This window comes from Sturnira hondurensis, unplaced genomic scaffold (genome assembly GCF_014824575.4).
Source record: "Sturnira hondurensis isolate 20B ecotype Veracruz unplaced genomic scaffold, ASM1482457v3 Scaffold0006437, whole genome shotgun sequence".
NCBI classification, from domain to species: domain Eukaryota; kingdom Metazoa; phylum Chordata; class Mammalia; order Chiroptera; family Phyllostomidae; genus Sturnira; species Sturnira hondurensis.
The window spans coordinates 9,130,899-9,144,628 of record NW_028079068.1 but is presented as its reverse complement, the minus strand read 5'-3'; the positions used below and the strand labels follow the sequence as shown (position 1 = coordinate 9,144,628).

The following is a 13,730-nucleotide window of genomic DNA, read 5'->3' as shown; positions in this document are numbered from 1 at the left end:
ATCATTTCCTCACTCGTCCTTCCAGACCCACGCACTGGAAGCAAACCTTCTATTATTCTCTTTTCCAAGGCCTGCCTCATTTCTTCCATAGCAGTGATAGTAATTAATCGACATCTTTGGTTGTGTGTACTGTTTGTCTCCACCACCTGTTGAGATCTCTAAGAGGTCAGGGAGCATGTCTGGGTTATTCACCCTCTGTTCTGCCCGGCACACAGTAGGCACTCAATATCTGTTGAAGGATTGTTTCTCCTCCTCAGCCTGGTACAGACTAGGACTGGGTTTAGCGTTATGTGACAGAAACCCACTTCGCAGTGGGTTAACCAGACCAAGGGTTTCCTTTTGTCAGAGAACAAGAAGTCATCTGAGGTGGGGCAGTTTCAGGCCAGTTCAGTGACTCCTTTACACATTGGGACCCAGACCCGTCTGGCCTGTTCTGTTCTGCCCCTCTGCTGACCTTTTGACCCCTGGTCTAGCTCCACCATATGACTGAACTCCAGGCAGGAAGGCAAGGGGCAAGAAATGGGAACCAGCTGCGTTGGCCCCTGCAAGGCTCCACACTTGCATCTTATTGGCTGGGGCTGCCTCCGGTGGCCACGCCCAAGTGCAAGGGAGGCTGGCAGATCATTCATAGCTGGGCACCGTGCTGCCCACACAAAAATCGGAGTTCCCATTGGTCAGGAGGAAGGGGACAATGGCCGTGGGGAAGGCAGCCAGCAGAGCCTGCTGCTGTCTCTCTGAGGGGGTCTCCAAATCAGTTTCTTTGCTCTAGTTTATCAGGTGACTGACTTAATTACAAAGCCGTTGAACTCTGCAGATGAAAGCGTCCTTTAAAAGCTTCTAGTCCAGCCCCCTCATTTTGTGGTTATAAAGACTGGGGGCCGACTCACTCAAGGCTCGACAGGAAGTGAACGGCTGAGAGGACTAAAGCCAGGGGTCTTCCTCCTAGGACTGAGGGGTCTTCTCAGCAAACCAAGGGAGGGGGTGGCTGGGTGGTTAAATTCATCGAATAAAAGCTCCCATTTTAGAGATACTGCAGAATAATCTCTTTTTCATAAAACCTTAACTTTAACAAAATTTATTTCTTAGGTATAGAATGCTAACCAGGAGTTCAGTTTTTGTACATTCAGTTTAGTTTTTATTTTTATTTTTTTCGCCCAACAAACTGCTCTTTTTAGGTATGTTTTTTTCATCCTTTTCAGTAAAATTTATGAGCATTTATTTAAAAGAAAAAAAAACACTGGAAAAACTGAAGGGAGAAAGAGCGATTATACATATGGAAAGTCATAAAGAACCACAGTGAATGTGCTGCGGTTATTGCTTTCTTAAAAAAACAAACCAGGCGGCAGTTTGGAGGGTGAAAGAGTCCTGTGTGAGGGCAGGGTGGGCGCGGGGGCCCAGGGCGATGGGCTCAGGGTGGGGGGCCAGGAGTCCAGTGAGGGGCGCCCCCCCCACTTTTCTGTCTCCCCACTGACAGCCCCAGAGGGGGCCAGAGAGAAAATGACTTTACCAAAAAAATTTTTTTTAATTTAAAAAAGCTCCTTTAAAAAAAAAAAAGCTTCTTTAGAAACCTAAGAAGGCCCAGGCAGCCATTCAGGACGAGCTGCGAGGGAGTGCAGCAAACACCCGGCTGCTCAGCGCCTCACTAACTGGCGAAACCACACCAAGGCTCCACACCACGAGCTTGGGGGGCAATTAATTGTCTTCTGTCGGGGGTGTCCTGAAGGATACCTCCAGCCTGTTGGGCCATGGGAGGTTCTCCTTTCCCCCCATTGTACTTGGGACAATCCTCCGGAGTGAGGAGTGTTTGCAGATCCATTTTTTTGGCTTGTCCTTCTTGGCCTCTTGCCCCGCAGGGTCTGGAGTTGGCCTCTTGCTCTTCCCTAACGAGCTTCATTAAGCCCCTGTGGCTCTCCATCCACGCTCCTGCCCCTCAGCTCACCTCCCTGGATCCCCCAAATCATAGCTAAGACCATGGGGTAACATTCCAGAACATTTTACTTGGGAATACAGAAGGGAAAGACAATGTCGAAAATAAAATGCCTGAACTAGACACTGGTGTTGGAATTGGTTCCTGATCTTTCATGAGGCACGCCCTCCGACTGCTTTCACTCTCCTGGACCCTCAGCCTGCTCCCCCATCCTGGGGGCAGCACCCCCCCTCGCCCCAGTCCCCTACCGTCCCTCCCCAGTTTCTCTCTCAGGCGCAGTAAGCAGCAAACCTCCCTCCCCCATTCTTCCTTTTACAGTGTGGGACATTCCTGCTTAGCTCCTCTCTCGTCCAGATCTCTGTCCTGGGATTTGGGCTCTGACCTGACATCTCCTAAAGAGCCACCTGAGGAGTGCTTCTCTCTTTGGGTGGCTGTCCCTCCATGGAAAAATGCTGGCTCCCCCGCCCCGGGGAGACGGCACCCCTGGCCACGTCCAAGTGGCAGCTTTGCAGCTTCACAGCAAAGGCGCAAATGGGCTCTGGGCCCTCCTCCTTGAAAGCAAAACTGTCAGAACTTCCTTCTCCCAGCCTTCCAAGCTGCCCTGCAAACCCAGTGACCTCCCCACCAAGCCTCCTCAGGATGTGGCCCCTCTTGACCTGCAGGGCCCTGGGAACACTCACCCCGCCAGCACGTGGGGCCCCGTGGCTCTCCTCTGATCTCCCCCAAATGTGGAATGCCTCTCCCTGCCCTGCCCCGACTAGTCACCACTGCTGTGATTTGGGGGGGGGGGGGGGTAAAAAGTACAAGTGTCCTGGAATCTAAAGTGTCACAGCAGGAAGGAACCATGGAGATCATTCTGACCAACTTCGTCTTTCACAGACGAAGAAGCCGAGGCCCGGGGCCTGCAGGGCCCTGCCCGAAATCCTGTAATGGTTTTGTGGGCATCCACTTTTAGAAGGCACCCCTTCTTCCATTTTGCTCTCTTCTGAAGTTAGATAATGCCTTTGTGTTAGTTGTGTAATTTCTTTAGTCACATGTGACAGAAAACCAACTTGAAAATGCCTAATGGGAAGAAAAAGGAATTTGTTGGCTCATGCCTGGAGCTGGGTTGGGAGGGGTGCGTAGGTCAACCTCAGTCGCAGGGCCTGGGAGGAAGGAGGCGCTGCTATGGGCGGAGGCGAATACCGGAGGGGGAGGTGTGGGGTCTGCTGCAGCCCACCTTTCGGCTGCCACACATTCTCCTAGACTTTCCGCCCTGCACAGCTGTGCACACACAGGCTTAGACACATTTGCCGAGGGAGGCTGCTACGTGCCACCAGCTGCGGGGGCCAGCCATTCTGGCGCGCCCATTTGGGCTCTCTGTGGGAGTCTCCCGTGTCCACGGTCCCCTTTGATCCTTAATCTGCGCGCGCTGGTTCTTCTTCTGCCTCTGTAACAACCTATTTGTTCTCTAGGTTTTGCTTGGAGGGTCTCTGGATGTCGTAGGGCCTCTGTCCCCGCGCTCGAGCATTCTCTGGTTCCCTGGCGGCAGGGCTGTCGTGCACAGTGGTCCAGGACGTGCCCCCAACAGAGGCCTCCTGCTGAGAGGAGGCGGGACGACGTCTGCCCAGAGCCGGAGGGGCCCCTTTTCCCATCGCACATAAAGTTTCTCGAGGCTTAAAATTGTGTTGTCTTCTGACAATACAGCCACTTAAAAGCTGAATAAGTGCATCAGTTGGAATGGTTTTTTTTTTTACAGCAACAACAGAAATCCCAATTAGTACAAAGGAAAGCTGTATCCGTTTGTATTGTATAGTCCAAAGGAGCGGCAATGGACTCGACAATATCCAGAGAAAGATGTCCCTTTCTCAAGAGTGAGAAAACATTTTCTAGAAACTTCCTCGCTGGCTTCCCCTCCCATCTCGTTGGTGAAACTAGGTCACGTGCCCGCTCTAAACCAGTCACTTGCAAAAGAGAATGGGATTCCTCAGTCGTCTGAGGCTGATCTTAGACGTAGTCCCTGAACTGGGAATGGGGTAAGGTTCTTGCACCCTGGGCTTGGTCAGCAGGGAGGCGGGGGCCCTGCGAACCGGAATCAGTGTGGCTACAGCAGGCCTTTGTTTGCCTTCAGGCACTTGCCTGGTCACCTGCCCTTGAATACAGCCGGCAGCCTGGTGGTTGCTCTCTCATGCTCGTAGATCTTGGTTCCCTGCCTGTTCCCCTGGCTTTCGGTCTCTCAGCCTCCACCTTCTCCTTTGCTTTGGACCCACGCAAGGCAAGCCCAGGGGTGGGAGGGCAGAGCTGTGGCCCTCTGCCCCAGGCTCTGTTCTAGCAAACTGGTCTTCACCAGGAGGCAACGTTCAGCTTCCTGGGCCGCTTTGGAAAAAAAAAACCTGGGGAACTGGGCTTTGCGTCCACCTGGGATCCGATTCCTCAGCTTCCTGCCAGTGCAGGCTCTCATTTCAGTTTACAGCATGGAATTCATCTTTTCTAACTTCGCAAGACTCTTGGATAACTGGGATTGCTGGCTGGAGGCTGCAAGGGGCCCTGTTTCGGGGACGGTGCCTTTCCCACCCCTCCCCCCTCTCCCATGGGCTTGTCTTTTCTGGAATTCGGAGAAGGCCCAAGAATGAGCCACCACCCCGAACATGTGTGCTGTACGTGAGAGAGAGTCCAGATTATAGGACAGCTTTAGATTTAGACATAGAAAAATAAATCTTGTTTTTATAATGCAGACCGAAGAGGGCTGTACAAAACCAACTTTGCTGGCAGCGGGGAGAGGGGGACAGAATAGAAAGCCTGAGGAGCCCGCAGGACTGTGAGGAATGGGGAAGACGGTTGTCCATCTGAGGAGCAGTATGGTCTCCTGGGGAGACGGGCGGCGGGGGGGCGGGGGAAGACTCCAGCCACCATTAAGGAGGGAGCGGTGTGAATTTGTGGTCAAGCATCGAATAGTGTGGGAAGCACCCCTTCCTTTCCCTACCTGGCAAAATCCTGACCTGAAGCCGCGGACGAAATGTCACCTTCTCAGTCAAGTCTTCCCTGGACCCTCCTGTATGGACCCACACTGCTGAGTCCATAGTCCTTTGGGTCCTGCTTTTGTTTCTTATTAATCCTTACCCAAGAATATGTTTATTGATCTGGGACACACACACACACACACACACACACACACACACACAGATTGGATGCTTCCCATACCAGCCCCGACTGGGGATAGAGCCTGCATCCTAGTGTGTGCCCTGACCAGGGATTGAACCTGCCACCTTTTGGTGTGCAGGACGACGCTCCAGCGAACGGAGCCAGGGTGCCCTACTGGCACTTGTCATGCCGCAGCCCAGAAGACGTGCCGCTCGGGCCCTCCGCAGCAAGGAGAGCAGCCCCGGCAAGTCTCTCGCCTGTCTAATTCTATGCTGGTGACCGTGTCTGGTGACACCTGTCAGAGAAGCCGCATGCTGGTTGGTTATTTCTGTCTCTCCCACCAGGACCACAGGGTCTCTGAGATCAGGGACCAGGTGGCGGGGGACCTGACTGTCCATCCCATCGCCATGTGGTGATGAGGCCACACTTCCCACGGGCTGTTCCCAGCTGGCGACTGAGCACAGCACGCACTGGGGCCGGTGGTCGTGTGGACACAGGACCCCCGATCACGGTGTCGGCTCTGAGACGGAGCATCAGCGCAGCTGTCTGAGCTCTTCCCGCCCCCCTTCCTTCCTTCCCCGTTCAGTTCCCAGGTGTGAGATCTGGCGCCGGGGGAAGGCTCTCCTGCCCTCGCCCAATCCCTGCTCTTTGCCCTTCGCGGGCATTTCTCCCTGAGCATGTCCTGCATGTCTAATCTTGTCTCGGTGACAGCTGCATGGAGGACCCGAGAGACCAGGTGGTTGCTTCTGTCTTCCTGCGAGATGGTGCGCTCCCTGAGACTGGGGGCCAGTGTGTCTTGGGCATCGTCCCTCAGCGGCACACAGCACCCGGCCCAGCAGGATGAATGAACAAAGGGATGAGACTCGAGAGAAGGGGCAGAGGAGTGAGAGAAAGAAACCAGAGGAAGCTTCAGGGGGCAAGTGAGCCTTGCCCGGCCTGGAGGCTGTGGGTGTGGAGAGCAACCATCTTCACAGAGGCTCAGCATCTACGGAGGATGGACTTAGCGTTTTATCGTATTCCTGGAGCTGGAGTCAGGGGAGAGCTGTGGGTGACGATGATGGGGTCACCCCGCCTCGGTGTGGGAGGGTTGGCCAGGTAGGGATGGGGCAGGGAGGTGGGGCAGGCAGATGGGAACCAGAAAGGGCCTCCTCCACTGTCCTCCGCACCCAAGCCCAAGGCTCTGACCCAGAGCAGGGCCCCAGATGGTACCAGAAAGCCCTGGGCACCCCTGTGAGTCAGGGCGTATTTTCGTAAGACGTCTCCACCAGGAGGTTGGCATGCAGAGCCACAGCGAACGCCCATGGGTGAGGTCCAGTCTCTCCTGTGCTCTGTGCAGCCCCAGAGGGGCCCGGTCCAGCTCCCACCATCACACTGTCTACTCCGGTGACATCAGTTTCCAGTTCCCAACAAGGCCAACCCTGACCCCAGAGCCTGGTCTCGGCCAGCGGGGGTGGAGGGAAATGTTGGCAAAAATTGGGCTCCTGCCCCTGCCCGACTCCCACAGAGCCATGGAGGCTGCTAGCAGTGGGGCTGGGAAGTGCCCTTCAGAAGGCCGTGCCCCAGGGTGGGGCACACGGTACGGAGAGTCTTGGACAAAGCCAGTGTGGCGAGCCAGTGGGTACAGAAGCTGGATGGAGCAGCGGGTACCGGCTTGCTCTGTTACAAGGACTAAATAGCCGGTGCCCAGGGACGTGGGAGAAGGAGATGCTTTGTGAGAGGCCCCAGCTGGTGTGGTTACTCCAGGGCCCTGGATTCTTCTCCACCGCCCAGGCCAGCTGTAGGTGCCTGGGGTTGCAGGGTTCAGCCCTGTGGTTGGGGGGTTCCGGCTGGGAGGCCTTAAGCCCCAGCTGACCTTCAGGCCCAGACTGGTCCTTCATGGCTGAGAGATTGAGACCCAGCTTATCTTTCCAGCTGCCCAGTTCCCTGCCACCTTATCAGAGAGGGCGAGAAGGTGTCGGAGCTCAGAACTCCCACCCGCCCTCGCCGTGGGACAGCACCCAGGTGCAAGTGGGGAGGACAACTCCTAGGCACAGTTAGGCGACTTCTGTCCTCGGAGAGTTTAAAAGGCCCCGCCATATTTTCTCAGTCTCAGTTGACCTTCCCAAGTGGGCGCAGCATGAAGGGGCTGCTGATTCTGAGTGTCCTGCTGGGGGCCGTCCTGGCCAAAGAGAACTTTGTGGGGTAAGGGCGTGGAAGGGAGCAGGCGGTGCGTACAGGGGAGCCAGGGAGGGCTCGGCCTCCGGTGCTGCCTGGAGGAGATGAGCAGACAGATGCGCAGGAACACGCCAGCGAGGAGCTGGCACTGGAGGGAGGCAGGCTGACCGGGGACCAGGACTTCGAAGGGGCCCGTCTCTCAGGACAGCCTCCTGCGCCCTGGAGACAGCTGAGCTCTGGGGAGGACTTTCCAGGAAGGGAGGCGGGAGGAGGCCTGGCTGGCTTTGGAGAGAGACAGAGTCTGAACTGGGACCAGGGCGGCGGCAGCAGTGTCCAGAAGGTTCTAAAGAGCTCAGACCATCGACTGCTTAGACGCCTTGTGCTGCCCCCTGCTCAGCCCAGAGGACTGGGGTTTCTAGGCCGCCTCCCGCCCTCCTCCTACCTGGGAGTGTAAGTGGCCAGCAGGGCCTCCTCAGACCCTCAGCCTTCCCACCCCCACTCTGCCCAGGCACCAGGTGCTCCGAATCTCTGTGGCCGATGAAGCCCAGGTCCAGAAGGTGACGGAGCTGGAGGATCTGGAGCACCTGCAGGTCAGAGGACAAAGGAGCCCTCTCTAAGGCCCCGGGACACCTCTCAGGCCAGCTGGGCTCACCCTGCCCCCTCACCCATCCCTGCAGCCTGGGCTCTCTCTCCTGAGCCACCCAGAAAGGAGACATGGGACCCATCCCTTTTAGGAAGGGCTCAACCTTGCCCCCGCCCCAGTTCCTGGATCTTGGTGCACTTGAACATCTGAGCAGAGGTGGGGTGACCCCTATACTAGTACTCTTCCCTCCCTTGCTGTCTCAAAGTCTCCCCACCCCACTCTGCCTCCTGGGCCATTCCTCTGACTGTAGTGGTCTTTGTCCTGTGCCCAGGGGTTCCCTTTGTCCTCGGCCCCTAATGTTCCCAATTATGCGGGAAGTTCTGGCACCAGCACTTGCTCCCAGGCTGGCCCCTCCCCAGCCTGCTGAGATGGTGCCGGTTCTTGTCTTCCCCAGCTGGACTTCTGGCGCGGCCCTGCCCAGCCTGGCTCCCCCATCGATGTCCGAGTGCCCTTCACCAGCGTCCAGGCTGTCAAAGTCTTCTTGGAGGCCCATGGCATTGAGCACACGACCATGATCGAGGACGTGCAGTCGCTGCTGGACGAGGAGCAGGAGCAGATGCTTGCCTTCCAGGCCCGGGCTGCCTCCACGGACACCTTTAACTATGGCGCCTACCACACCCTGGAGGAGGTGAGGGGCCTCTCGGGCCATGCCCACAGCCCCCCTCCCCCGCAACAGGCTGGCCGAATTCAGCCAGAGACAGGGTGTACGTGACACCGGCTGTGTCTCCTCGTGGCCTGGGGGCTCTGGGCTGTGGCTCTTCCACACTGCAGGGCTGACAGCTGGCCCACTAAGGGAGCCATTAAGATAGGCATCTGGGCTCCTGGAAACCATTAAAACTGCCCTGCCACCCTCTGCCTCCCCAGATTTATGGCTTCATAGACATGCTGGTGGCCGAGCACCCCCGGCTTGTCAGCAAGCTCCGGATCGGCAACAGCTACGAAGGCCGACCCATCTACGTGCTGAAGGTAACGGGTGCCTTACACATGGGTGTACATGGGCGCATATGCAGACATGGACACCCCACATCTGTGTGCCTGGTGAGCCCACGGTCACTGGGAACACACTGTTCACTGGCTCCCCGTGCCGACGCTTGGGGAGGTCTGAGTTTCCACGCTGGGGCAGGTGTGTGCCTCCCCGTATGCCCTCCCTTGGCCAGAGTCTTGTGTGATCTGGTGTTTAAACAATTTAAACATTCAAGTTACTCAAATGTTTCCAATCCAGCGTCACTTTGTGGAAAGTATCCTGGGTTGGGGTAACCCAGATAAAAGGTTTTATTTGTGAACTCCAACAGAAGAACAGGGTGGGGCCCGGCTGAATTATATTTGCCCCAACCTTGGGCTAAGGGCAGAAGGCCAAGTTCTACAGGGTCCCTGTCCAGCCCCCAGACCCCCAACCTGAGTGACGGCCCCACAAACAGAGCCTCGACCTGAGATAGCCAGAGGCAGGTGGCCTCTGTCCCGGGGTGCGTTTCCCTTCTAGGAGGCGGGACCAGGCCCAGCTGGCCCATTTGTCTGCTCTTCTCATGCAGTTTAGCACTGGGGGAAACAACCGTCCCGCCATCTGGATTGACACGGGCATCCATTCCCGCGAGTGGGTCACGCAGGCCAGTGGGGTCTGGTTTGCAAAGAAGGTAGGCCTGGGGAGCTGAGGGGGCACGGGAGACTGAGGCCCCCAGAGACGACTCGCACCCGGGGACGGAGCCCGCCCAGGGAGGCCACGGGCGGGTGTCTGTGCATTGCTCCGGCACAGCCCATGCCCGACCTGGCCGGCTCTGCCCCCCTGCCCCCCAAACCCACTCCAGATCACACAAGACTACGGCCAAGACCCAGCTTTCACCTCCATTCTCGACAACATGGACATCTTCCTGGAGATCGTCACCAACCCTGACGGGTTTGCCTTCACCCACAGCAAGGTACACCATGTGCCTTCTCCTGTTCTTGGGGGAAGCAGGGTGGGCCTCCGGCCTCCAAGCCTGACAAGTTCCTCACCCCTACTCTCAACCCCCAGAAGTCAAGTGAAGGGCAAACAGACCTGCCCCCAGACCAGGGTTCAAAGCCCCGGCAGTCTTGACATTTGGGGCAGGTAGTTCTCCGTGGGGCTGTCCTGCACATGCAGGGGGTTTAGCGCATCCCGACGAGCACTCACGGGACGCCAGTAGCAATCCACCAGTTGAGACCACCAAAAAATGTCTTCAGACGTGACACATGTCTGGGCATGGGGGGACAAAACTGTCCCCAGTGGAGACCCACTGCCCCAGCCCTTACTTCCTGCTTTTATCTCGCGGGCAGGCATGGCGCGCCACCAATCCAGCGTGTATGGGCAGGTGCACTGTGTGCCCTTTTCACTTTCTGCCGGTAGAAACCTCTGGCCAAATGTCATCCACAGTCTCCTCCATCCTCCTGCCATCAAGGGCCCCCTTTGCAGATCTCCCTCCCCAATAACCAGTCAAAAGTGCTCTCTGCTCCCACGCTGCGTCCCACCCAAGCTCCGGATCCGGTGCTGTGTGTTGACTGAGGCTCTCCAGCCCACACGGTTAACCCCCTGCGGGCTCCGAACCCCAGGCTAGTGCGGGGATGGTGATGGCCAAGTGTCTCATTTCTTCCTCAGAACCGCTTGTGGCGCAAGACTCGCTCGATCACGGCAGGCTCCTTCTGTGTTGGGGCGGACGCCAACCGGAACTGGGATGCTGGCTTTGGGCGTAAGGCCCTGTGTGACCCAGGGAGCAGGGATGGGACACCGGGAATGCCTTCTGTTCCTCTGTCCTGTTGCCCCTCTCCACCCCCCCACCTGCTTTCTGGTCCTGCCCCCACAGAGGGGGCTTGGGGGTGGGGGGTAGCGGCAATTTCAGCCCCTCTTATGGGGCTCCCAGTGAGGAGGGTGTCACTCTGAGGCCTGCTGTCCCTTATCTGTAACATGACAATTCCTCCCAATGGACCCAAGATCTGACAACTGCCTCGGGGTTTTCAGCTCCTTCCCTCTGCGGCCGCTTCACCAAGTGAAGTCTGGCTTGAGGATCCCTTTGCCCCTCCCTGGTCTGTGGAGTCTGCCCAAGCCTGGCTGTGAGGGAGGCAGGACACCCAGGCTATACAAGGCCTCTCGTCCTTCCTTAATCCACGGGTGGGGGTGAGCCCTCCTGTATCCCCCCCACCCCCAACTCTATGCAAGGACACTCTGCTTTGCTGTAAAGAAGCCAGCTACCCCTCCTCCCCACCTGTAGTGGCTGGAGCCAGCAACAACCCCTGCTCGGAGACGTACCACGGCAAGTTTGCCAACTCTGAAGTGGAGGTCAAGTCCATTGTGGACTTTGTGAAGAACCATGGGAACATCAAGGCCTTCATCTCCATCCACAGCTACTCCCAGCTCCTTCTCTACCCCTATGGCTACACAACAGAGTCAGCCGCTGACCATGCGGAGCTGGTATGTGCTGACCCCTGATGCCCTCCGTCCCAGAGACCGCGTTGGGCTGCTGATGAGTTTCACCCATCTGACGAGTTTCACCCATCAGAACTGCTTAAGGCACCAAGGGCCTACCCAATGCCCAGCACCCTGTTTCTCCCTGGACCCCTGGTGGCTTGGGAAGACTGGCAAGACAGACTAGCCTTACCTTTGGTGTGGGAAGCTGAGGCATACAGCGGTTGAGTCTCTCCTGTCACGTGACAGGGGGAGGGGAGGGGCTAGACTTTGAGCTGGTACCTCAAGCTCACACTTGGAGCTGCAGTGTGGCCGAGGGGCAGCCAAGTGCCCGCTGGACGTCCTTCGGGGTCGAAGCTCTGAGGCTGACCCTGCAGGACCTAGCAGGCCCCATGTTCTCTGCCAGGGACCTGCATCTGCAGAGTGCAGGTTCCGGGGTCACCCTGCCAGCCCCTGGGCTTCCCTGGCCCTACTGTTCTGGGGGCCTGGTGTGGCTGGCCATACAGGTGATCTTGCCTTGTGTTTTCTCCAGGATCAGCTGGCTGTGTCTGCTGTGAAGGCCTTGTCCTCTCTGTATGGGACCAAGTTCAAGTATGGCAGCATCATCAAAGCCATTTGTAAGTGGGTGCATGGTCTCTGTGGGAGGGCCCTGGGAGGAAGCTCAGCTGGCTTTTCCTACCCCAGGGACTGTCCCTCCTGGAGGAAGTAGCCAAGAGGGCCCAGATCTAGGGACATGCGCAGGGAGAACGGCCCCTGTCCTGCCTGAGAACTGCGGCCCCCGTGGGCAGTGCCGCCCTTTCTCTGCCTTGACACCTTCCAGCCAACATGCCAGTTCCTCTCAGAACGCTTGTCCCCTTGTCTAGGGGTTAAGTCTAGCTTCCTACACAGAGAAGGTGGAATGTTCTGCTGGCATTTGTAGATCACCAGGAAATTCAGCTTTAAAAGCACCCCTCCTGCAGTGGCCGTTGGTTGGAGACGCTGCCCTCCTTTCCCCAGCCTACTCAGCCATGCGGCGCCCGTGGGGGGAGCACTGCCACACAGAACGGAACCAAGCCAACAAACGTTTATTTGTTGTGCACCTACTATGCATGGGGCCTTGCTTTAACGTGCTTGGGAATAAAATAAGCACAGGTCAAAAAATGGACATTCTAGCCAGGGAGACTGATGATAAACAGGGGTAGGTGGTACAGTACATCAGGTGACAAGTGCTGGGGAGAGAAAGGAGAACTAGGGCAGGGTGAGAGCACCCAGGAACCCCGGGGCTGGGGGTGGACAGGCGCACTGAGGCGGAGGCCTCACTGCGAGAGGGAAATTTGGACAAGTGTTGAAGGAAATGAGGGAGCCAAGAGGTGCTGTCAGACAGAGGAAGCTTCTAGAGCAAAGGCCCTACTGTGTGGTTTGGCCCAGGGTTGTGGGAATGGCAGAAATACCCAGGCACCCTCATGGCTGCAGCTGAGCGAGAGCACAGAATTGTAGAAACAGTTGGGGTGCAGGCAGATCCTTGCGGCCCTGAGGGAATGCACCAAGTTCACCAGTGGACAGGGGGCAGGAACACAGAAAAAGCGGGGCATGGAGACCGAGGTGGGAGGGCGGCACACACTTCTCACACACCTCCCACCTGGGGTGCCCAGGTTTGGGTGGGCCGCAGTCTGCCCCGGGGCTGGCCTTGCTTTGGGACTCCAGGCCTTCCTTGGAAACTCTTTCAACCCCGAGTCAATGTTTTTGCTTCATTCAATGTTATCAAGTTAAATTCCGATATGCAGCTGTCTTCCTGACTGCTTGGTAACTGCACATCTGGACAAAGTTTCTTCTGAAAAGACAGACAGGGAACTCTTGCTTTGACTCTGGCCCTCTGCGCTGGTGCTTGCAGGCCACAGCCCTGGGACCCAAGTCCTGGTGTGTTTGGAGGCTTGACCAAAGGCTCCTGCAGGGTGGAGGCAGTTTTCAGTGGGACTTTTGCAATCGCAGGAACCTTCTCGCACCCTTGGGGAGAGGAGAGCCATTGCCGATCCACTTCTCCGAGCCTCTTCAGGGGGTTTCTCGGGAGGAAGTCAGGCCGCTCGGTCAACAGTAGGTGCTGAGTAGACGCTGACTCCAGTCAACACTGCAGGGGCCCAGGGCTTTGGGCTCTCAGCCTGGCCTGTGCAAACATTCTGAAGTGCTCGACCTTTGCTCTCCCATTTCTGTCCCTGCCCCAGACCGAGCCAGTGGAAGCAGCATTGACTGGGCGTACAACCAGGGCATCAAGTACTCCTACACCTTGGAGCTCCGGGACACCGGGAGCTACGGCTTCCTGCTGCCAGCCTCCCAGATCATCCCCACGGCCCGGGAGACCTGGCTGGCACTCCGGACCATCATGGAGCACACCCTGAATCACCCCTACTGAGCCCACCCTTCATCCCTCTCCTCCTCAGCCTCCCTGAGCACCAAATAAAGTCAGAGCGTACACAGAACAGAATCTGGAAGGTGCGTGT

The 13,730-nt window shown here is 57.2% G+C and overlaps 1 protein-coding gene across 1 annotated transcript; it reads left to right on the top strand.

The window, feature by feature from the left end:
- Positions 1-6,909: 6,909 nt before the first annotated feature.
- On the top strand, positions 6,910-13,698 carry CPA1 (carboxypeptidase A1). The gene is made up of 10 exons (XM_037049311.1): positions 6,910-7,228; positions 7,710-7,791; positions 8,239-8,472; positions 8,709-8,810; positions 9,374-9,475; positions 9,647-9,757; positions 10,453-10,543; positions 11,063-11,262; positions 11,789-11,873; positions 13,455-13,698. The coding sequence occupies exons 1-10, from the start codon at positions 7,164-7,166 to the stop codon at positions 13,640-13,642; spliced, it is 1,260 nt and encodes a 419-aa protein (XP_036905206.1). The 5' UTR covers positions 6,910-7,163; the 3' UTR covers positions 13,643-13,698.
- Positions 13,699-13,730: the final 32 nt, after the last annotated feature.